Genomic DNA, 24,305 nt, shown 5'->3' with positions numbered 1-24,305 from the left:
TGAGCCTGAGCCACTGTCTGACTGCAACCTCATGAGAGGCCCAATGCAAAACTGCCTGATCACAGTCAGCCTTTAAACCATGAGAGAGAAAAGTAAAATGACTGTGGTTGTTTTAAGGCAGTAACCTTTGGTATGATTCATTACATAACAGTAAATAAGAGTCACAATGTCCAACCAAACACCAAGTCCTTAATGCAAATTCATCACCTTCTCTTTATCTCACTGCCACTGGCCTGTAACATCACCTACAATATTTTGTATGATTGTTTGCTTAAATGGATCTTCTCCAAAGGGAAGAGAACATGTCATTATCTCCAACATCTAGCAGAGTGCTTCGTATACAGTAGACCCTTGACAAATGATGGTAAATAATGAATTATTAAAAACTGCACAGTAAAAAATGGTGTTCGTGATTCAATTACAAATTCAATAACACATATTTGTTAGATTTATATAACTTATTCTACTTACATCACATAAGGCACCATAGCGAAGAATAGACAGTAAAGAATGTACATGACTTTCACTGGTGAAATATAATCTGGTACGGACATGACGTTCAGGTGACAGAACACCTCTGGAATACCTAAAGTAAGGAGCAGACAGTGTTAAACGTAACCATGCAGTTAAAACTTAAGTAATGAAATTATTTTGTAAAATGGAACTTAATCTTACTAGGAGTAAAAGAACATAGTAAGCAAATCTATCACTCTTCCAGTCACAATTGAGGCGTTATCTTAGCAGGTATTCCTCTAACATGAAGATAACTGGAACTAACTGGGACCACTGAGATTAGTCAAAGAAGCATTAATATTAGTCAAGTTCACTGTAAATAGGTCATTTAAGCACCTTTATTAACAATGAAAGAAGTCATAGCACTAAAGAAGCTCACAGATGTTAATAATGCTGAATGAGGATGATCACGGATGACCACATGTGAATGATAACACACATCCCCTTTCCCTGTTTGCCTCCATTTTTTCTCCAATTTGGAGCCAAAAAAAAACCTTGGTTGGAAGTTAACTATTAGAAATACCTAGGTAATATTTATTTCCACAGTGTGCCAAGTGATACACTCCTGATTTAGCCATAGGAACATTAAAAAGTAATTAGATTTGAAGAATGAAAAAAACAGATGCCTATAGACTTAAATACCAGTACAGTCTCTTACACAGGATGGAGTTTATTTACAGTGTCATCATCTTGTGTCCTTTGAAGATCTGAGCGAATTTTTCTAACTAGAGGAGTACAGTAGCCTTTGGCAATCTCCAGTTTTTCAGCTTTAGATATACCATATTCCTGAGCAGAAAATACACAACATTAGAAAAAGGGTATAATAATAAAGAACTCCAATAAAGGTACTACTAAATTTAAGAATCTTAGTGAGTGACAAGTATTTTTATTAAGCCTCTTTTGAACATTATACAATGTTCCTAGTTTACATTTCTGCAACGTCAAGTACACTATTCCCCAAAGTATTGAGTGAAATTAGAAGAATTTTTTTTTTGGTGAAAATGAAAAAGAAAGTAATTTCTAAAGAGGATAGGATGAATGGATGAATGTAATCTTTATGAACAGTATTCAACTCAATCAGGTTTTAAATGTAGAAACAACCCTAAAAGAAAGATGGACTAAGGGCACAAAAGCACAGAACAAATAGTCAATAAACATACAGAAAGAAATATAGATTGAAACCATGAAATTTTTCTATTTGAATGTCAAAGATTAAAAAGGTTATTAACAAATTATTTAAAAGCCTTTGGCCAATACTGTAAAAGTTTTAACTAGTGGTTAGCCAAAAATGCCATGAAATTATCAAACTTAATGAGCTCTATAACCATTATGTTAATTAAATGAGGAATTACAATCCAAAGTGTTAAGAAAACATAGTAATTGTAAGAATTATAATAAAAATTACAGTTCAAAGAGGTAGATGAGAAAATGACCTGATATAAGAAAAAAATCTGTGATGTGTGTGTAGATGGGAAGAGAGGGTATAAGTATAAGAGGAAGAGGGCAGAAAGTGGAGTGGAGGAGGAGGGAGGCAGGGACAGAGAGGGAAAGAAGGAAGAGTAGAGAAGAGGGAAGAAATAGGCTCACTCTCTCTCCAAGTTCCTTCTGGGATACCTGTATTTAAAAAGGCTACTTCCTGTTATCAGGTACTTCCCAGATGGCAAAAATTTAGTATGGAAAATAAATCTCAAAACTGCCTAATAAAGAAAAGGCTGATTGATTAGATGGAAGACGTATGAAAATGGAACCTCTTGGGTCATTTACTTTAAACACAATAGCTTGGTTGGTTAAATAATCTCACCAACATAGATGACTGTGAAATTGCTATGAAAAAAAGGAATATGCATGCAATTGTGTATTTATGTGTTAACAAAAGGAAAATGTTGAAATTAAAATCATCAAAGGAAATTTTTCTGTTGTTATTAGCAAGGTGTAATGAAACAGGCACTCTCGTACACTGCTGGTCTGTAACAAAACTGGTAAAAGAGTTCTGGAAATCTTCTTGATTGTATGTAGAAGACATATGTATAAGGAGAGTGAAAGAAAGTAAAAGAATTCACATTTCCAAATGTGAGAAATTGGTTAAATAGTTATTATTACATCACATCATTCAGCCATTAGGAAAAATGAAGTATATTTAGCTTTACTGATTTGGAAAAAATTTCTTGATGCCAAGAAAAAAAATATAGTATGCATTTCCTGGTTCCATTTTTGCAAAGAATACATTTGTTATATATACGAATTTATGAAAAAAATTTTATCCATGAATTTAAGGGAAAAGGCTTTTTAGAATTTTCCAAAACAGTGAAATGTTTTTCTCTAGTTGGTAATGGCATACTGATTTTTTTTTTTGCTATATTTTCTAATTTTATAACAAATATATATTACTTTCATAATAAAAAAACCTTTCCCTTCAAAACAGGGACATATTTTGCAGAGCTGAAAAAGCAAGCTGCCACAACCAACTAGGACCAAATAATTGTTAGATACCCAAGTTATCTTATAATATTTCTGCCATAAAAAGACCTGATTAAAGATATTTGAAAGCTTATTATGTGGTGATATTTAATGAGAGTATCACTGGACTTTATATTGCAAATGCTATTATAAAGAATCCTCTGCATTTCATAATACAATCACCAAAGAAATGATCTTCAAACTTCAATAAATGTGTACCATCTTAATTAAGACTCTTAACAACAAATATAATCTTTAGATGTTCTTATCTTCCATCATACCATCGAGGCTCTTTTACTATTTAATTTACTGAGGTAACATCGGTTTATAACATGTCTCATGCATACATTATATTTTGACTTCTGTATAAACTACAGTATGCTCAACACCAAAAGTTGTTTCTACCCATCACCATACAGTTTATCCCCTTTACTCAATTTACCCCCTTTCCCTTCTGGTAATTATTACTCTTTTCTCTATAAATACATGTTTATTTTGCTTGGTTTGTTCACTTATTTTTAAAAAATTTTAATATTTCACATTTGAGTGAATTCATATAGTATTAGTTTTTCTTTGAATGACTTATTTATCATAACACCCTCAAGGTCCATCCATGTTGCCACAAATGGCAAGACTGTATCTTTTTAATGTATTCCATTGTATTATATATACTACTTCTTCATCCATCCATTCATCAATGGGCACTTTCCATATCTTGGCTATTGTAAATAATGCCACAATGAACACAGGGTGCATGTATCTGTTTGAATTAGAGTCTTCATATTCTTTAGATAAATACCCAGAGTGGAATACCTGGATCATAGGGTAGTTCTAGTCTTAATTTTTTGAGGAATCTCCATACTGTTTTCCATAGTGGCTGCACCAATTTACATTCCCACCAACAGTGTACCATACTTTTTTCCACATCCTCTCCAGTACTAGTTATTTCTTGCCTTTTTGATAACAGCCATTCTAACAGGCCTGAGGTGATCTCTCACTGTGGTTTCGATTTGCATTTCTCTAATAATTAGCGATGCTGAATATCTTTTCATGAGCCTCCTGGCAATCTGTATGTCTTCTTTGGAAAAATATTTCGCTCCTCTAACCATTGTTTAATCAGGCTGTTTTTTTGTTGTTGTTGAGTTGTATGAGTTCTTCATATATTTTGGATATTACCCCCAAACTGAATATATGATTTGTAAATATCTTCTTCCATTCGGTAGGTTGTCTTTTCATTTAGTTGATGATTTACTTTACTGTACAGAGCTTTTTAGTTTGATGTAGTCCCATTTGTTTATTTTTGCTTCTGTTTCCCTGCCCAAGGAAACATATCCAAAAAGATATTGCTAAAACCAACTTCAAGGAGCATACTATGTTATCTTTTAGTTTTATGGTTTCAGGTCTTACATTCTAGTCTTTAATCCATTTTGAGTTTTGGGTATGGTGTGATACAGTGGTCTAGTTTCATTCTTTGACATGTGGCTGTCCAGTTTTCCCAATACTATATTGAAGAGACTATGCTTTTTCCATTGTATGTTCTTGGCTCCTTTACCATAAACTAATTGTCCATATATGTGTGGGTTTGTTTCTGGGCTCTCAATACTGTTCAATTCATCTACATGTCTGCTTTTCTGTCAATATCATACTGTTTTGATTACTATAGCTTTGTATAATTTGAAATCAGGGAGTGCGATAACTCCAGCTTTGTTCTTTTTTTCTTAGGACTGCTTTGGCTATTTGGGATCTTCTGTTCCATATAAATTTTAGCATTTTTTGTTCTATTTCTGGGAAAAATGTCACTAGGAGTTTGATAGGAATTGCATTAAATCTATAGACTGCTTTAGGTAATATGGTCACATTAACAATGTTAATTCTTCCAATCCATGAGCACAGGATATCTTTCCATTTCTTTGTGTCTTCAAATTCTTTCAACAATGTCTTACAGTTTTTAGTGCACAGGTCTCTTATTACCTTGCTTAAATTTATTCCTAGGTACTTTATTCTTTTTGTTGAAATTGTAAATGGGGTTTTCTTAATTTCATTTTGTTAGTTTGTTGTTAGTGTATAGACATGTGGCAAATTTTTTATGTTGATTTTTATGCCCTGCAACTTTTCTGTATTCGTTTATTACTTCTAACAGTTTTTTTGAGGAGTCTTCAGGGTTTTCTAAACATAAAATCATATCATTGCCAATAGTCAAAGTTTAACTTCTTCCTTTTCAATTTGGATCCCTTTTATTTCTTTTTCTTGCCTAATTATTCTGGCTAGGACTTCCAATACTATATTGAATAAGAATGGTGAGAATGGGCATCTTTGTGTTGCTCCTGATCTTAGAGGGATAGGTTATTTTTTTCACCATTTAGGGATTTAGGAATTCTTTTAGCTTCATGAACTTGTATATCCAGTTCCATCCCCAGATTTGGGAAGTTCTCAGTTATTATTTCTTTAAATAAACTTTCTGTTCCCTTCTCCCTCTCTTCTTCTGGGACAACCAGCACCCTGATGTTGCCCTTCCAAATAGAATCAGACAGTTCTCAAAGAATTCCCTCATTCTTTTAGATCTTAATTCTCTCTCCTCTCCTACCTGTAGCACTTCTATAATTTTATCTTCAAGCTCACTAATTCTCTCTTCCATATATAGTCTGCTCTATTTCCAATACTTTCTAATGCATTCTCCATCTCATTTCTTGAATTCTTCAGATCCAGAATTTGTTTGTTTTTTTAAAAAATATCTTTATTGGAGTATAATTGCTTTACAATGGTATGTTAGGTTCTGCTTTATAACAAAGTGAATCAGCTATACATATTTTTAAGATTTTTTTTGGTCTCTTTGGTAAAGTATTTCTTCTATTCACTCATTTTATTCCTGAGCTCACTGGACTACCTTTCTGAGTTTTCTTGACGCTCGTTGAGTTTCTTCATGATAGCTATTTTTTTTTTAAAGATAGCCATTTTGAATTCTCTAACAGTTAGTTTGCAATATTCCATGACTTTAAGTTTGGTTTCTGGGGAACTGTCATTTTCTCTTTGTGATACTGTGTTACTGTGGTTCTTTATGGTGTTTTATGCTCCTCTGCTGGCACATCTGAAGTGTGAAGAGTTTTCTTCTTTAAGTAAAGCGTTTTTTTAAACTTGGTTCTCACAATTAAACAGATTAATATTTAGAGGCCTTTTTTCTCTTTTCCAGTAGGTTGCACTATAGCACAAGCTTTTGGTTTTTCTTACATGAGCTGTCTTCGGTCATATTTGAGAAATGACACTTTTGACACTCCACCACACCTGCTAGAGTTGTAACCCAGTGTGCTCGTTGTCACTATTGTGCCTCCAGGATCATTGGTGCCTTGTTGTTGCTGATGGTGCTGGTGTCATTGCCTAGGGCACCGGAAGAGGAGGCGCCTCCACAGTGTTCAGGGTCTCAAAGGTTTTAGGCTCCGCCATTACAAGGGGACCAATAAGGTGGGGGAGGAAGCCAGGGTCACAGGTACCCCTGCCATGTCCAGGATTGTAGCGTTCAAGGGCACTGCCACTACGGGCAGTAGCAGGGGGTAGTGAGAGCTACAGGGACCTCCCTGGCTGGGGTTGCAGGCCCCACTGTCACTAATGGCCAGTTCCCTGTGGCCATGGGTGCCACTGAAGCTGAGAGGCTGGAATCGTGTGCACCACCGCTCCTGGGTTCTCTGAGGCTGCAGGCTCAGCCAACTGTGGCTAGGAGTCTGGGATCACAGGTTCCGCCTGTACTGTTCCCCTGGTTCCACCTCCTCTATATGTTCCAGTCCAGCCACTGTCAGGTATACAGATGTATGGAATTTTGTGGCATCCTGGTGTGTTGAGCAGAGGCACCTTTGTTGAGTTATGCATGTTTTACTGTTGTAGATTGAAGAGGAGAGACAAAGGGAGCATGTCACACCACCATGATGCTGATGTCACATTCCATTGTGATTATTTTTAAGTACCGTTTTTTTTTGGCCACACTGTGCAGCTTGCAAGATTTTAGTTCCCCGACCAGTGATTGAACCCAGGTCCTTGGCAGTGAAAGCGCAGAGTCCAAATCACTGGACTGCCAGGGAATTCCCAATTTTTAAGTATCAATTGTAAGTCAGGGCTATTTTCTGAGCACTGAGGCTAAAAAGTTGATTTTACCACAGCAAAAATACCTACCATAATTAAAACTATTAATTCTCAAAGTAACTAAAAAGTCACGTTGATCATACTTAAGCTTACATATGACTATAATTACATAATTCACACACCATAACTATAAGAATTAATGCAATGTAAGAATGAAAATTGATTTTTTGGAGACATAGCAAAACACATATACATTTTTCCAGCAAAGATAGCGATACTCTCTTAATCTAGTCAAAATATTACATTATTTGACTAAGTCATCAAGTCTTTAAGCTTGAAATATTCTTTGTCAAGTAAAGGTGCAAATTTCTCATTTTTTCCATTACAAATTACAGCTTTATTACAATTACTATAAATATGTTTACAATTTTAGTTATCTGTTCAGTGATTGAAAATACCTAAATCTTGTCCATGGAGACTAAAGTAACAAAGCAGAATATTTATTTAACTGAATTCAACAGCTCTTTAAAAAGGAAGAAATCCCAAGTTTCTGCCACAATAAGGAATGTCAAACCAAAAAGTTAGGGAGGTAAATCCCAAGTTGTCCTCTCCTCAATTTATAATCTTGGAACTTGAGGAAAGCATAATAAAAAGACCTACCTTTGTTTTTAAAGTTATAAAATTACCAAAATTATTTATGAATTGAAGAAAACTAAGACTGATTCCTGGAAGCTTGGGCATAATATTGTCCAAAGAGCCCTAAGACTTCAAAGATAATTTATCCAAGATAAATAATTGGAGATGTCTTCAAGTAAGTTAGACTATTGAGAAAATCTAACCTAATTGCATCATAAGACAATTACTATAAGTGAGACTGAGAATAGCTGAGCATGACAGTGATACAAATGATGTCTCAAATCTTTCCTAATCATCTCTAATCTTTAGTATTTCTTCTAATTACAATGCTTTAAAAAATTCATTATAAAAATTTAAGTTACAAGCAGATAGTGGAAAATTTCTTCAGCTATGTAAGTAATGTACTTAAAATACAGACACTATGAAAGTAGGAAAAATTATCATCTAAAATTCATTAACTCTTAAGTTTTCTTTTGAGCCCAACTCTTAGAAACAAACTTTTCATTCCCAATTCTAGAATGTTTAGTATACATAACTGAGAAAGAAGAGGCTTGAGATTAAATAAGCCATGTAACAACACAGACTTGATTATGCTAATAAATCATTAGTGTATTTACTTAGCCACTGAGTAGGTGAAACATTCAGATATACTGAAAGCCTACCTTGAAAAAATGCATATAGCTACAATAAATATTTAGAGGGTCACATATTTACAGCCTATCTGTTAAAAGTATACTTTGAAATAATCTTCATTGTAAGAGTAAGTACAACTAAGGTGCACTGAGCCTGGAATAATGTCAAAGCAATCCAAAATAATGAAAAAAAATCAGTCTTAAGTATGCTTCCAATGCAAACTAATTACTTGCTTACCAGAATTAAGAGTAACCATTCTTTCTCAGATTTATTAGTAAGTAAAATTTGAATGAATTCTCTATCTTGAATTTCATAACAAAGATGGATGTTGATTTCGTAACTTTACCGAATGAGTTATAATGAAATCAGTGTTAGTTCTATATCTATACCATGTAGCTAAAACCAAGTTCTGCAGAATTTAGTGTGTTCGTTTTGATGTTAATCTTAAAATATCTTATCTGTAATAAAATTCAACTTTTTATTGTATAAAATAAAACCTCTTTTGCAGAATGAAACTTCTCTTCTATTTAGCAAATGAAAGATGTTGTCAGAGACTAAGTCCTTGTTTTCTAAGTCTATGTTTCTTATAGTGAGGCCCAAAGACATATTCTTGCAGTATGAGATATTTTTATCCTCTTTTAAAGAGAATTTATTTGCAAATCACTGATTTATACAATATACTTAAACCTGTCTACATCATATATACTGACCAAACAAATAAACAGTTGTTCTTTCAGGCTGAAAGAATAAGCTAAACTTTAACATGTACACAAATACTTATAGGTAAGTGTGCAGTTTCCTGGATATTCTGTGAATATTAGGAAAAGGACACTGAAGTACAGTTTGTTTTTGTTTTTTGCTGCGCTGGGTCTTCATTGCAGCGCATGCATTTCTCATTGTGGTGGCTTCCCTTGTTGCAGAGCACGGGCTCTAGGAGTGCAGGCGTCAGTAGTTGCAGAACACAGGCTCAGTAGTTGTGGCTTACGGGCCCCAGAGCACGCAGGCTTCAGTAGTTGTGGCGCATGGGCTCTAGAGCACGTGGGCTTCAGTAGCTGTAGTGCGCAGGCTCACTAGTTGCAGCTCGTGGGCTCTAGAGCACAGGCTCAGTAGTTGTGGCACATGAACTTAGTTGCTCCTCAGCATGTAGGATCTTCCCAGACCAGGGATCAAACTCATGTTCCCTGCATTGGCAGGCGGATTCTTAACCATTGTGCCACCAGGGAAGTCCTGAAGTATAGTTTTAATTGTAGTAGACTTACAGTATTGTGTTGGTTTCAATTGCACAGCAAAGTGATTCAGTTATATACTGGGTTGGCCAAAAGGTTTGTTCGGGTTTTTCTATAACATAAAAACCCGAATGAACTTTTTGGCCAATCCAATATTTTTTCAGATAATTTTCCATTATAGGTTATTACAAGATATTGAATATAGTTCCCTGTGCTATACAGTAAAACCTTGTTGCTTATCTATTTTACGTATAGCAGTGTGTATCCCATACTCTTTATTTATCATTCCCCCTCTCCCTTTCCACTTTGGTATCCGTAAGTTTGTTTTCTATGTCTATGAGTCTGTTTTCACTTTTTAATATAGATTCATTTGTATTATTTTTTAGATTCCACATACAAGTGATATCATATAATATTTGTCTTCCTATGACTTAATTCACTTAGTATGATGCTCTCTAGGTCCATCCATGTTGCTGCAAATGGCAATATTTTGTTTTTATGGCTGAGTAATATTTCATGGTGTGTGTGCATGTATATGTGGTGTGTTATGTATATATATGTATATGTGTTTAGATATATATTTATATGTATATATACATACACACACCACATCTTCTAAACCAATCATCCACTGATGGGCACTTCAGTTGTTTCCATGTCTTGGCTATTGTAAACAGTGTTGCTATGAACACTAGGATGCATGTATCTTTCTGAATTAAGAGTTTTTATCTTTTCTGGATATATGGGAGTGGGATTGCTGGATCATAAAATAGCTCTATTTTTAGTTATTAAGGAACCTCCCCACTGTTTTCTATATATGAGTATCTTTACGTGAGGCTACTTTTATATACAGTCTTTACACTTTTCATGTACAGTGACCCTTGAACAACATGGAGGTTAGGAGCACCAACCCTGCACACCACTGAAAATTCGAGAATAACTTATTTGTGGCTCTGCATCCCTGGCAGATTCAACTGTGGATATGTGGATCATGCAGTACGGTAGTATTTACTATTGTAAAAAATCTGCGTATAAGTGGACCCACTACAGTTCAAACCCACATTGTTCAAAAATCAACTGTATTTCATTTTTCCTGCTTTTTAACTTTGGTTCACAGTTGGAATATGTGATTTACTCCAATCTCCCTTTTACAATGTCCAAATGATCTTTTAGTAATTGAGTTGAAAAAAGTTCTCCAGAGGGCATCTGCAACTGTTTTCTTCTAACACATCTCTTATCTCAACTTGTCTTGTCACCTGTCTCTTTATTATCATCTGATTCTGTTTAATTACATTTCAGTTCACTGAATTTTGGTTATACCTCTATTTTTACTCTCCTATAATGAAAAGGCCCCCCTTCCACCTCTACCACACCCCACAAATAACTACTTACATCCTGGCCTCTAAATATTATTTTCAAAATACTTCCATGTAAAGTAAAAAAACTTCCAAACTTTATATAGGGACACAACTACCTTTTTCTCCCACTTTGCACACATTCCCATGGCACAGAGCTGGTAGGTGCACAATAAATGCCCAATAAATACTTAAATGATTTATCACATCCTATTTTCAGTTGTCTTGTTGGTTGTTAGCATATTAAGAGTATCAATTCTTAAATTTTAAAAAGTCACTACAAACTATTTTAAAAAATCAAACAATGATTTAATATAACAAAAAGTTTAAAATATAAATTCATAATTAGTTACTTCCCTTTTTAAAATTATATGTTTACTGGGACACAAAAACCAACTATCTTTTATCCACTGATAGACATTTTTAAAGTATCTATATAACAGTACAAGAAAATTGATAAATAGGAATTACTTACCTGAGGGATAACAATATCTGCTAATGCCTTTGAAAGCCTATATAATTCCATTGTGTTTTCTAATTTCAAGGAACCATTATGCTGGACATCATATTTTATACAGTCATATATGTCAGGGATTTTACTAATATCATATCTTCCATTCTTTGTTTTAAAGTCTTTCTCCAACTTGGACCATCTACGTAGCATGAGCTCTAAGGTCTCACTATGATAAAGCTGAATATCTAAAACAACATAACAGTTTTAATATATAAAACTTAAAAATCAGATAAAGAATATATATTAAAAATTGGTAGTTAGAAACTTCTTAAATATCAAAGGTAAAATTGTTAAGAAGCTAGGAAATGTTATCATAGGCATATACTATTAGCAACCATATATTTTGTAGGCTTGAACAAAGGTATAAATACATGGTTTAGGAACTGGTTTTACAGAAGACCTTCCATATGTTACATATGTTAGTTGCCCAAGTTATTAACTAAGCTAGTCTCAGAGCCAGAGCACTGATCACCTTCCTGTTGCTTGCTCCTTCTTATTATGCTGCCTATTTGCTGCTGAACTGTACAGTAATGCTACATAATTAACCAAATAAAAATGTTTTATTATCCCTTTTCATGCTACCACAGATAAAAGCAATTATAACTTCTCTATTATTCTTTTGCTGGATATATATTAACCAAATTATACCTAGACATACCTATCTAATGCTAGATATAGCATTAAAGACTTGATTTTTTATGATTGGTGCATCTTATTTAAAAATGTTTATAGCAACTGGATAGTGCTTTTTATTTGTTTTCTAATCTAAGGAAAACAAAATATTTACCTGATGATTTGGGATCTTCCATTCGATGTCTGATTTGAGAAGTCAAACTTTGTATCAAGAAATACACTTTGTCACAGGTCTTCACAGGATTTTTAATTAAATGCATTGATTTGATAAGAGAAATGCTTCCAGACGGAGTAAGCTACAAATGAATAGAGAATATATTTTTACATCTGGTTATGCTCAATTGGCCAAGAGAACAATATACAAAATTTTCCAGTAGCTGGAGAATAACTTCAAACTACAAATTAAGATGACCCCCCAAAATACAGAAATAAGATTAAGGAGGAAATAAAAACCTCAAAATTTCATGTTAAAAAAATCCTAAACCTTAGCTAATATTAGATTATCCACAGGGAAAATCTAATAGAAGTACTCTAACTTACAAGGAGATTTTATTCTAATATTTTGCAGACATTTTGCTGATTCACTTGGTATTTGCAAATATGGTTTAACCATTTGACATATATTGACATGTAATAACCTCGAGACTATTATTTTCATCACTTTTTCCAGATGAGGTACCTAACAGAGGTTAAAGCACCTTCCCTAAAATCAAACCACAAGTATGCAGAGAGTGAGATAAAAAAGCAGGAATCTGGTTAAAGAGCTATGCTCTTAACCACCATGTAAATAAATGCCTTTGTGATGAGATTTTTTGCAAATCAACAAAAGCCATTAATGACAAATAGTTTCAAGTTTCACTGTTGAAACTTTGCTTGGCAAGTAATTTAACCCCATCAAATAAATTTGTATAAATATAAAAAAATGTAAAGTGGAATTCCACTTCTTGTTATGGTGAACTAGGTAGTTTAGGCCAATCTAACCACTGAAGATTAGTAAAAATCCTGGGCAAAGAACTTCTATCTTTTGCTTTAAGGTATCTGAGAGATAAGGTATTAAGAATTATGGAAGTCAAACTCTTAGGTCAGAGATCCAGAGAGTGATACTGGCTTTTAAGGCTGTTTTTGCATTGGAGACATTTGTTGATTCTGAATAGACAGCAGAGAAGAGTAGAGCTTTAATATCCTTTCAGATTAAGGGGACAAAAGTGAAGTCCAGGATTTTCAAAGGTGAAACTCTAGTAAACTCTGCATTTAGGGTTCAAAAAAGGGATAAACTGGAGTCTGCATTTTTAACAAGACCTCAGATGATTCTTAGTCAAGTAAGTTTGAAAAACACTTTAGTTCTAGAGTCCTTGCTTTGTCCAGGAAGAGGATATAAGCATGATGTAAACATTCAATTTGCAGATGTCATAGAAGCCTATTGTTATCTCTTGGGTAGTGACAAAACAAATAGTAAAATCAAATATAATTTTCAAACTACCAGGGATATAAATAAATAAAAAGTAGCAATTCCAGGGCTTCCCTGGTGGCGCAGCGGTTGAGAATCCGCCTGCCGATGCAGGAAACACGGGTTCGTGCCCTGGTCCGGGAGGATCCCACATGCCGCGGAGCAACTAAGCCCGTGAGCCATGGCCGCTGGGCCTGCGCGTCCGGAGCCTGTGCTCCGCGATGGGAGAGGCCACAACAGTGAGAGGCCCGCATACCGCAAAAAAAAAAAAAAAAAAAAAAAGTAGCAATTCCAATGAAGCAAGAAAGGAGAGAAAAATAAAAATAGGCAGTATAAATATAAAGCACTTAAAAGGATAATAGTTCATATACAAATTTCAGTAATTTATAATATAAATGAAATAATTGTCCTAAACAAAGATTTTCATGACAAATTTTTAAAAAATCTATATGCAGATTTTAAGAGATACATCTAAAAGTATAGTTTCAGAAAGACTGAAAGTTAAAAGATAAAAAAGATACTGTACAAACACCAAGTAAAAGAAAAAACAACTGTTGTAGCTATATTAATCTCAGACAAAGTAAATTTTGAGGCAGAAATACTGATTGAAATATACCAATTCTTAATTTGTATGCATTTAATAGCATGACATCAAAACATGTAAAGCAAGGCTTAAGAGATTACAAAGACAAGAAAAATCCACAATTATAGTGGGAAATTTTAACACATAACAGTAAAGAAAGAAAAAACAGACCAAAAAAAAAAAATCAGCAAGAATTTTTGTTTTTACCAAAATGATATAAAGTTAGAAATAACAAAAATATAACTTAAAAATGCATAGGTTTGGAAATTTTAAAAGTACACTTCTAAATAACGTATGATCAAAGAAATCACTATGGAAATTACAAAATGTCCCAGATGGCATAAACCTCAATTTATGAATACAGTTAAAACAGTGCATAAAGGGAAATTTATGGCCTAGAGTACGTATTTTACAAAAGAATGAACATTCATGAGTTAATAAGCATCCATCTAGTGACATTAGTTTTTAAGAATTAGAAAAAGAGCAAAATAAAACTACAGAAGTAGAAGGAATAAAATATTTAACAATAAAAATTAATAAAATAGAAAATGCATAATTTAGTGAACCAACAAATCCGAAAGACAGTTCTTTTAAAGGACTAATAAAGCTGATCAACTATGGCAAAACTGATCAAGGAAAAAAAAAGGGGGGGGGAAGACTGTACAATGTTATAAAACAAAAAGGAATATCTCTACTGATCTTGCAGACATTACAAACAACTTAAGAGGACTGTATATACAACTTTCTAGAAGAATGTAACTTAATACAGACACAAGACATAATAAATGGAAACTACTAAATTACTCTGGAAACCACAATTACAAGCTTTCCCATAAAGAAAATGCCCATGGGATTTACCAGTAAATTTTACCAAACATTTACTGAAACACATATACATGAATGAGTGTCCCCAAACAGGACACTCTAACTAATTTTATGAGAACAGCATAATCTTGATATTGAAAGCAAACAAAGACAACAAGAATTAAAAAGTAAAGGTCAGTATGACTCATGAACACAGATGTAAAACTCCTAACCAAAAATATTAGTAAACCCAAACCAGTGATATATTTATATATATATATATATATATATATATATATATATATTTTAATGAACTTATTCTAGGAACCAAGGTAGCCTCTCCCCCAAATCATATGATGTTCAACAGATAAGAAAATATAAAATTTAAAAACTTGTCATGATAAAACCTCTTAAGAAAACAGGAGTAGAATGGATTTTCCTTATTTTGAAAAAGAGTAGCTTTAAAAAAATCTACAGAGACCATACTTAATGGACAGTGTTAAAAAGATTTCCCTTTGAGAATATGAACAAAAACAGAAAAGCCACTTCTATTTACTATCACTTTGATGATACTAGCTATTAAAGTAAAGTAAGAAAAAGAATTAACATAAGAACTGGAAAGGAAGACAAAAACCTGGGGATATGCTTTGAAAAGATTGTTTTTAATCTACAGATAAATTACTAAGTTAATAAATAAGTTCAGTAAAGTTGACACATATAAAGTCAATATTAAAAAAACTATTTGTACATAGCAGCAACAGACAGTAACCTTTTTAGAGGGAGCATTTACAAGTATACAAAATTTTTTTTAAAGATATAAGTTTTCACAAACTATAGATCTAATGCAATCTAAATCAATATTCCAACAGGATTTGGGGCCAGGTTATTTTAAAATTTATATGGAAATACAAGAAAAGCCAAGAAGACCTTTAAGAATGACCCATGTAGGATTTGGGAGATCTTATTCAATGACCCAAGAGTCAACAAAAGAATATGTTCTAGAAACAGAGAACACACATATGATAAAGCTGGCACTACAGAGTAGTGGGGAAAGGATGGTCTTTTCAGTATGTGGTGTTGAGACACCTGGATGTACATATGGTTGGGGGGAAAACATCAATTTTGCCATCCTTATCTAATAGCACACACAAAAGTCAATTTTAGCTAGACTGTAGATAAATATGCAGGGAAAAACAGTAAAGTTTAGAGAAGATTGTATATGGGAATATCTTATGACCCCACATTAGAAAAAGGTATTATAATAATGCATTAAAATGCACTGAACATAAAGGAAAAAACTGACTTTGAAATACATGGAAAAAAAAAAGAAATACATGGAAAATAAGAATTTCTGCTTATCAAAGGAAATCATTAAGGCTCAGAGTAGGTGGTAGTATTTAGAACACATAACAAAGAGCTCATATCCAAAATATACAAAGAAATTCTATTATTCAATAAGAAAAACACAGGCAACTAGTAGAAAAAAACGACGAGACTTGAAGAGCAGGCCTTATGAAAGAAGATACCTAAATGGTCAATGAATATTAAAACTACAATGAGGTACTACTATACATCCACCTTCAGAATAGGCAAAATTGAATGGTCTGAAAATACCAAGAATAGAGACTATGTAGAGCAATAACAATTTCCATGGACTTCTGGTAGGAGTATAAATTGCTTCAATGACTTTGGAAAACAGTTTGACATCTACTAATATCAAAATATTAGCACACTGTGGGGCACAACACTTCCACTCCTAGAATACACCAAAGAGAAACATATGCTCATATACACTAGGAGGCATATATGGATATTCACGGCAGTATTAGCATAACAGCCCCAAACTATAACAATATTAGAAAGCATATATAAATTGGCATATACTCATAAAATAGAATATGGATCAACAAACTAGGCCAAACATGACCTGTGATAGCCTGTGAGCTAATAAATGGTTTTTACATTTTTAAAAGGTGGTTTAAAAAAGAAAAGAATATGCAACAAGCAACTCTATGTGACCTACAAAGCCTAAAATATTTACTATCTGGTCTTTTACAGAAAAAGTTTGCCAACCTCTGAAAACAATACTACACAGAAATGAAAATTAATTCTGAAAATTCTCAAAACTATGAATGAATTTCACAAACATAATATTGAGAAAAAAAAGCCAGACATAAAAGAAAACATTCTGGGCTTCCCTGGTGGCGCAGTGGTTGAGAGTCCGCCTGCCGATGCAGGGGACATGGGTTTGTGCCCCAGTCCGGGAGGATCCCACATGCCGCAGAGCGGCTGGGCCCGTGAGCCATGGCCGCTGAGCCTGCGCGTCTGGAGCCTGTGCTCCGCAACGGGAGAGGCCACAGCAGTGAGAGGCCCGCGTACCGCAAAAAAAGAAAAAAAGAAAACATTCTATTACATGAAGCTTAAAAAATACCCCAAACTGAGACTAGGGTAGCTACAGATACATACTTAGCCAAATAAGCATTCTGGGTATAAGACTATAAAAAGTTAGGATAGTGATTATTTCTAGCAGATAGGGAAGGGGCTGCAACTTGGGAAGGGACACACAGAGGCTAGAGTTGTTCCAACGTTCTGTATCTCTGTAGTGATTATACAACTCTTTGCTTTATAATATGATAAGCTCTAAGTTTACATTTTATGTACTTTTCTATGTGTATGTGCATGTAATATTTGACAATGTCAGAGTTTGGTAAGACCCACCTTTTCATAATCTTCAGCAGTAAAATCTCTGTCTTTCTGAAGTATTTCATGAAGTCTTGCTTTCACACGTTGCTGACAATTGCTCAAAGAGTCACTATCACTATCCAAAAGGCCATTCATGTTTGCACTTTTCACCATCTGAACAAGAATGGGTGTAAGTTCTCCTTCTAGAGCTAACAGCCCCTAAATACATAAAATAAAGCCAAAACAGATTAAGAATTAGTATGCAAAATAGAAAGTATCTTAATAATTATCTCGTTACATGCTAAATTTCACAAGGTGTAAGCTTACTATTTACAATAAACTTTATTAATAATGCAACTTGTCATTGCCATTTCAGGGCTTTAGTTAGAAGTTTCAAATTTAGAATATTAAAATAATACCTCAGTAAAAATCTTTAAAAATGCTATATTAGATGAAAATTCTAATAATTCTAAAAAACATTTATTTATACCTTTGCAAAAGCAGCTGCAGTCATCTGGACTCGTCCTTCATCAGAGGCGTATATTTTAAGGTCATGTCGGTAAGTACTATGTAATCTAAGTAAACCACAACCAGGAAATCCTGCATAATCTCCTGAAAATAAATCCTCAAATCACTTAAGCTATATTTTTATCTCACTGTATTTCGATAAATATTTAATAACATCTCAAAATTAGGATTTAAAAATATGATGTATGAATTTAACTGAATTAAAGAAACTCCAAGATTTACCTTGACCTCCAGGATACCTACACCCCAAAGCTCTTCCAAGTTCTTCAGCCTGGACCCAGCCTGCATGAATTTAACTGAATGAAAGAAACTCTAAGATTTACCTTGACCTCCAGGATACATACACCTGAAAGCTCTTCCAAGTTCTTCAGCCTGGACCCTGCCTGCAGGGGTTAGTTCTCCTCCCCATTTTAGAACCAGAAGTAAGGATGGCTCTTCTCTTCGGCTGTCTAAGATACATGTGAATGAATAAAGCAAATGTCAAGGTTTTTTCGTCTAAACAGACATATTTCAAGATTAATTTTTTTCTTTGTGTCTCTTCTGCAGTGGAATATGGCCCTTATGTAAATTATTTTGTTCCCTAAACATACCTTTCTTGTAGGCTGTTGTTTCTGCTAGGAATATTCCTTGCTCCACCTGTTAAAATCTTACTAAAATTTCAAAATCTCTCCCACACTCTAGAAAGAAGGCTCTTTCCAAGTTCTCTAAAAGGAAACTTCTCCCTTTCCTACTCTCAGTGGTATGAGAGCAATGGTATTTGCCCAATGTATTTAGTTGTACTACATATACTAGATTAAGAGCTCCTTGATGAAAGGATTCAGATGTTGGCTTTATATTAAGAGCCTCCTGCAGTGCTGTCACATAAAAGTTAATGTTATCTGAAGTGAAGAAGATATACACATTTTTATGATTAGTAATCAGTGATTTGCATAACTTTCAAGAAGATGTGAGATGACAGAGCTTAATATTTATTATAATTTAAACGTATGGGTGAGATATACAATAAAATATAGCCAAGAAGAGCTTTTTAAATTTGGAGTTGTAGAATCTGTATGTTCCAGACCAAAGTATTTTCTCAGATATAGGGGAGGTCTGAGTTTCTATATTTAATTTTGACTTGCTCTTTATCACGTTCTAAGATCTGTATTGGATTACAGAAACAAAGGTCATTTAAAAATTAGCACTATAAGCACTAAAGGATTTGATGATTCATTAAAAGTGATAGAATATCACCCTTTCCCCTGGGGCTAGTTAGTAGCTGTATGTGCTTTATCATGCAAGCCAACATTCATTTATAGAAAGGTAATTAATTGACTTGTTAATTATAGTTGTTTATGGATTTTTTTGATATAAACATCAAAATATAGAAAATTAATCTGTGTGTGACAAGAGCAATATATCAAATTTTAGAATATATAAAGACCAACATAATCAAATGTTTGCATTTAAAATAATCATTACTTCAATTTTTGCTACTATAAATAATGCCACTGTGAATATCCCTATAGAACAATCTTTCCCTGAATATTTGATTACTCCCTTGGGATAGATTCTTATAAGTAGAATTAAGGTCAAAGCATATGAAAAATTTCTGAAGTTTTTTTTCCCCCAAGCCGCACTGCGTAACATGCCAGATCTTAGTTCCCCAACCAGGGCTCGAAACCGTGTCCCCTGCAGTGGAAGAGTGGAGGCTTAACCACTGGACTGCCAGGGAAGTCCCCTGAAATTGAAATATATTGCCAAATTACTTTTCAAAGAATTATGTCAAAGCTTCCCTGGTGGCACAGTGGTTAAGAATCTGCCTGCCAATGCAGGGAACACGGGTTGGAGCCCTGGTCTGGGAAGATCCCACATGCCACAGAGCAACCAAGCCCGTGCGCCACAACTACAGAGCCTGAGCTCTAGAGCCCACGAGTCACAACTACTGAGCCCGCGAGCCACAACTACTGAAGCCCACACACCTAGAGCCCGTGCTCCGCAACAAAAGAAGCCACCGCAATAAGAAGCCGGCACACCGCAATGAAGAGTAGCCCGCACTCGCCACATCTAGAGAAAGCCCGCGCACAGCAACGAAGACCCAATGCAGCCAAAAATAAAATAAATAAAACAAAGTAAAAAAAAAAAAGTTATGTCAATTTACAATCCTACCAGTAAACTGAAATCCTGCCACATTGTACTCTCATCAGCATTCTTCATTATCATTTGAAAAAGAACAAAATAAGAAAACACTTTGCCAGTGTGATAGGCAAGACTGATTATTACTATTATTGTTATTGTATTGGGCATCTCCATTTCTCTGTAAAATGGCTTCCCAACACCTGCCCATTTTTCTTTTGAAAAGTAAATGAACTTTTGTGCTCAATGCTCTTAGGAGACTAATTTTAAATGCTTAGTCTGATTTATTGGGTGGAGAAAAATATCTATTTTAGAAACATGGTGATTATGTATTTTTTTAAACAGTCTTTTCATACTTCTTAAGTTTTCTTCCTGTATACCCTGTGTTGGATAGGGACCCATTAAGTAACATTTAGTTATAAATAAATAAGCTTTCAAAAGAGTAAAAGAGAAGTCCTAAGCAGTTTTTAAAATAATAAAAGGTATCCTTTACCTAAAGGATAAAAAGTAAAACATCTTTTATTTAAAGGATAGAAGGCATAGTTAACACAACTCCATGTTATTTTTCCTCTGTTCAGCATGCCAACCCCTAAATTATTAGATAGAAGATTACAAAGGTAATCAACAATGAGTAGTAAGTCCCTACATATAAATAAAACACAATAGGCATTAATAGTGACATACCTTCTTCCTCACTAGATGTCTTAGGACAACCATGAGGGAGATAGGTTAATTGGACCTTACGATTTATTCCAGAAAAATGGCCATACCTGAAAAATAAAACAGCAAAGAGAACAGACAATGTTCAATAAGCATGCAATGCAACCTCCTAAAGAAAAACTAAAATCCACCTAGATAAAAACTAAATCTTACATATTAATGCTTCATATTTGTAATTACCTTGCTGAATTCTTCAAAATATCCTAGCACAAAATCTATATCCTATGTAATTATTCTAACCACGTTAAAAATAAAAATACAATAAAGTTTCTCTATAAAAGTTGGAGAATTTTTAATAGATGCCAAAGTATATAAACATACAAAAACATAAATGTATGTGTTTTTAAAAAAATTAAAAAACGATTTTAAGTGGTCAAAGAAATAAAGCTTATAAGAGGAATATTGGTGGTACCAATTTCACTTGATTAAAATATAGTTCAAAATTATTTTTCACTTAAACAGCACTGAATCTGGTTAACTTAGCAATGTGGCCTTCATCCTAAGTAGTACTTCATACAAGACCTAAATGTGATGCCCTCTTCTGATCTTCTCATCAAAATTAAAACTAAAACAGAAACTTCAATACAACAATCTCTTTTCTCACTGGTGAAAATAAAATTCTTGTTAGACTTCCACTAATTTCTCCTCAGCTACAGTAATAAAGAGAAAAAAGATCAAACTGTGAAGGAAATTAACATGAAAAGTCACACATATTAAAAAAAAAGCACTATAAGTAGTTACCAAAATTATGGGTTTCAAAAAGATACTTACATCTCTAACACGGTCTTAAGTTGTTCAAGTTTTGACTTGTTTTCTTCAATTTCAGAATCATTATTTTGTCCCAACTCTATAAGAAGTTGTCGTGCAATATCCAGCACTTCCTGTAAAATAAATAAAGAATTGAATTTTTATGTAACTTTGCGATTAGCAATTTAAAACCCAACAAGAAACCAAATGCACTTGCCTGTAATTGTTTTGGTTTTTTGAGCTTTAATTTCCCAGATTTATATCCATCACACTTTTCAAAAAGATCAAAGAATCTTATAAGAAAGACAGAGCACTGTTAGGCATTTGCAACAATATTACCTCTATAAACTAAAACAAATAATTACAATAAATGATAGATATGGGACTAAAACAATAATTAAAAATAGATATGAGACTTGGGGTCTATGGACTTCAAACACTGTGTGCCCTCTTTCACTATACGATGTTGCTCCTATACTTTGATTGATAAAACTTAGCATTTTCCTAAACCATATCAAACTAATAATCACTAGATTAACTGAATAGAAGTAACAAACTTCATTCTACTAATTTTCATCTAGAAGGCTGAGAAGTTAATGATTCTCAGAAAGCAATGTAAGAGAATAATAACACAAGACTGAATATTTACAACAATAAATAAAAGCTAGTTCAGGATGATGACCATATATGGATGTTGCCACAGTAATTTTCAGATGCTAAAATACATAATTAAAATGGATTTTGTTGGATTTTATTTTTTGTCCAGTGGTTTAAATATTAATGGCCAAGAAATAGTGGTAAACAGTTTTTCTATATGAGGTATTAATCAAAATAACTAAGCACCTATCAGAAATCTTAAATTATCTCCTAAGGGTTAAATTATTCCCCTTTAAACATACTTTTGATGCCTCACTTCCATTTTCATTTTTTGTTTTGGTGTTCGGTCCCCATGACGTATGACAGCTATGACACATCTAAGTTCCATCCTAAAATTTAAAAAATAACATTCAATTTTCTGACAAACATTTGTGTTATATAATTCAGATTAATATATCTAATTATTTATTTAGAACCATCTTTTACCACTTTAAGATATTCTCCACGAAGCATAGTGCTTATAACAACTAGTCTTAATTTTATCAAATCAAATCCTAAAAAGAATTTAAGAGGCTGGAGGGGGAGTAATATTAAGCTACACAATACCTGCTACTTCTCTTGAGATGACTATGCTAACTCTGGGATAAAAGTAAATGGAGGGGAGACCTTCAAGATGGTGAAAGATTAAGACGTGGAGATCACCTTCCTCCCCACAAATACATCAGAAATACATCTACATGTGGAACAACTCCTACAGAACACCTACTGAATGCTGGCAGAAGGCCTGAGACCTCCCAAAAGGCAAGAAACTCCCCACATACCTGGGTAGGGCAAAAGAAAAAAGAAAAAACAGAGACAAAAGAATAGGGATGGGACCTGCACCAGTGGGAGGGAACCGTGAAGGAGGAAAGGTTCCCACACACTAGAAGCCCCTTCGCGGGCGGAAACTGCGGGTGGCAGAGGGGGAAGCTCCGGAGCTGGGGAGGAGAGCACAGCAACAGGGTGCGGAGGGCAAAGCGGACAGATTCCCGCACAGAGGATCAGTGACAACCGGCACTCACCAGCCCAAGAGGCTTGTCTGCTCACCTGCTGGGACGGGTAGGGGCTGGGAGCTGAGGCTCAGGCTTCGGGAGGTCGGATCCCAGGGAGAGGGCTGGGGTTGGCTGCGTGAACACAGCCTGAAGGGGGCTAGTGCGCCACAGCTAGCTGGGAGGGAGTCAGGGAAAAAGCCTGGACCTGCCGAAAAAGCAACAGACTTTTTCTTGCCTCTTTGTTTCACAGTGTGCGAGAAGAGGGGATTCAGAGCACCACCTAAATGAGCTCTAGAGATGAGCGCGAGCCACAGCTGTCAGAGCGGACACCAGAGACGGGCATGAAATGCTAAGGCTGCTGTTGCAGCCACCAAAAAGTCTGTGTGCAAGCACAGGTCACTATCCACACCTCCCCTCCCGGAGCCTGTGCAGCCCGCCACTGCCAGGGCCCCATGATCCAGGGACAACTTCCCCGGGAGAACACAAGGCATTCCTCAGGCTGCTGCAACATCACGCAGGCCTCTGCCGCCGCAGGCTCATCCTGCATTCTGTACGCTTCACTCCCCCCAGCCTGAGTGAGCCAGAGCCCCCTAATCAGCTGCTCCTTTAACCCCGTCCTGTCTGAGCGAAGAACAGATGCCCTCAGGTGATGCAGAGGAGGGGCCAAATCCAAAGCTGAACCCCAGCAGCTGTGCGAACAAAGAAGAGAAAGGGAAACCTCTCCCAGCAGCCTCAGGAGCAGCAGAATAAATCTCCACAATCAACCTGATGTACTCTGCATTTCTGGAATACCTGAATAGACAATGAATCATCCCAAATTGAGGCAGTGGACTCTATAGTTTTGTTTTTACCATTTGTCCTAGGATTCTGTCAGCCCATTTTTTTTTTAGTATAGTTTTTAGTACTTCTTATCATTGGTGGATTTGTTTTTTGTTTTTCTTGCTCTCTTCTTTCTTTTTTTTAATTACTTAAAAATGTTTTTATTTTTAATAGTTATTTTTTATTTTAATAACTTT

At 34.7% G+C, this 24,305-nt stretch overlaps 1 protein-coding gene across 8 annotated transcripts in view; it reads right to left on the bottom strand.

Annotated features, from left to right (window-relative positions):
- The window catches only part of PPIP5K2 (diphosphoinositol pentakisphosphate kinase 2), an 80,073-nt gene that overhangs the window by 26,881 nt on the left and 28,887 nt on the right, over positions 1 to 24,305 (bottom strand). For 7 of the 8 annotated variants that reach the window (XM_067031406.1, XM_067031408.1, XM_067031403.1 and 4 more), the window contains exons 11-21: positions 22,561 to 22,647; positions 21,879 to 21,954; positions 21,686 to 21,795; positions 20,879 to 20,964; positions 18,403 to 18,528; positions 18,042 to 18,163; positions 17,588 to 17,770; positions 12,190 to 12,331; positions 11,364 to 11,587; positions 1,172 to 1,299; positions 472 to 586 (exon numbers count right to left, since the gene is read on the bottom strand). In XM_067031406.1, the coding sequence (XP_066887507.1) occupies positions 472 to 586; positions 1,172 to 1,299; positions 11,364 to 11,587; positions 12,190 to 12,331; positions 17,588 to 17,770; positions 18,042 to 18,163; positions 18,403 to 18,528; positions 20,879 to 20,964; positions 21,686 to 21,795; positions 21,879 to 21,954; positions 22,561 to 22,647 (1,399 nt within the window). The remainder of the gene's footprint in view (positions 1 to 471; positions 587 to 1,171; positions 1,300 to 11,363; positions 11,588 to 12,189; positions 12,332 to 17,587; positions 17,771 to 18,041; positions 18,164 to 18,402; positions 18,529 to 20,878; positions 20,965 to 21,685; positions 21,796 to 21,878; positions 21,955 to 22,560; positions 22,648 to 24,305) is intronic. The other variant, XM_067031409.1, reaches the window with a different exon arrangement.

Source organism: Kogia breviceps, chromosome 4 (genome assembly GCF_026419965.1).
Source record: "Kogia breviceps isolate mKogBre1 chromosome 4, mKogBre1 haplotype 1, whole genome shotgun sequence".
NCBI lineage: Eukaryota > Metazoa > Chordata > Mammalia > Artiodactyla > Physeteridae > Kogia > Kogia breviceps.
This window is presented reverse-complemented; position numbering and strand designations above follow the sequence as displayed.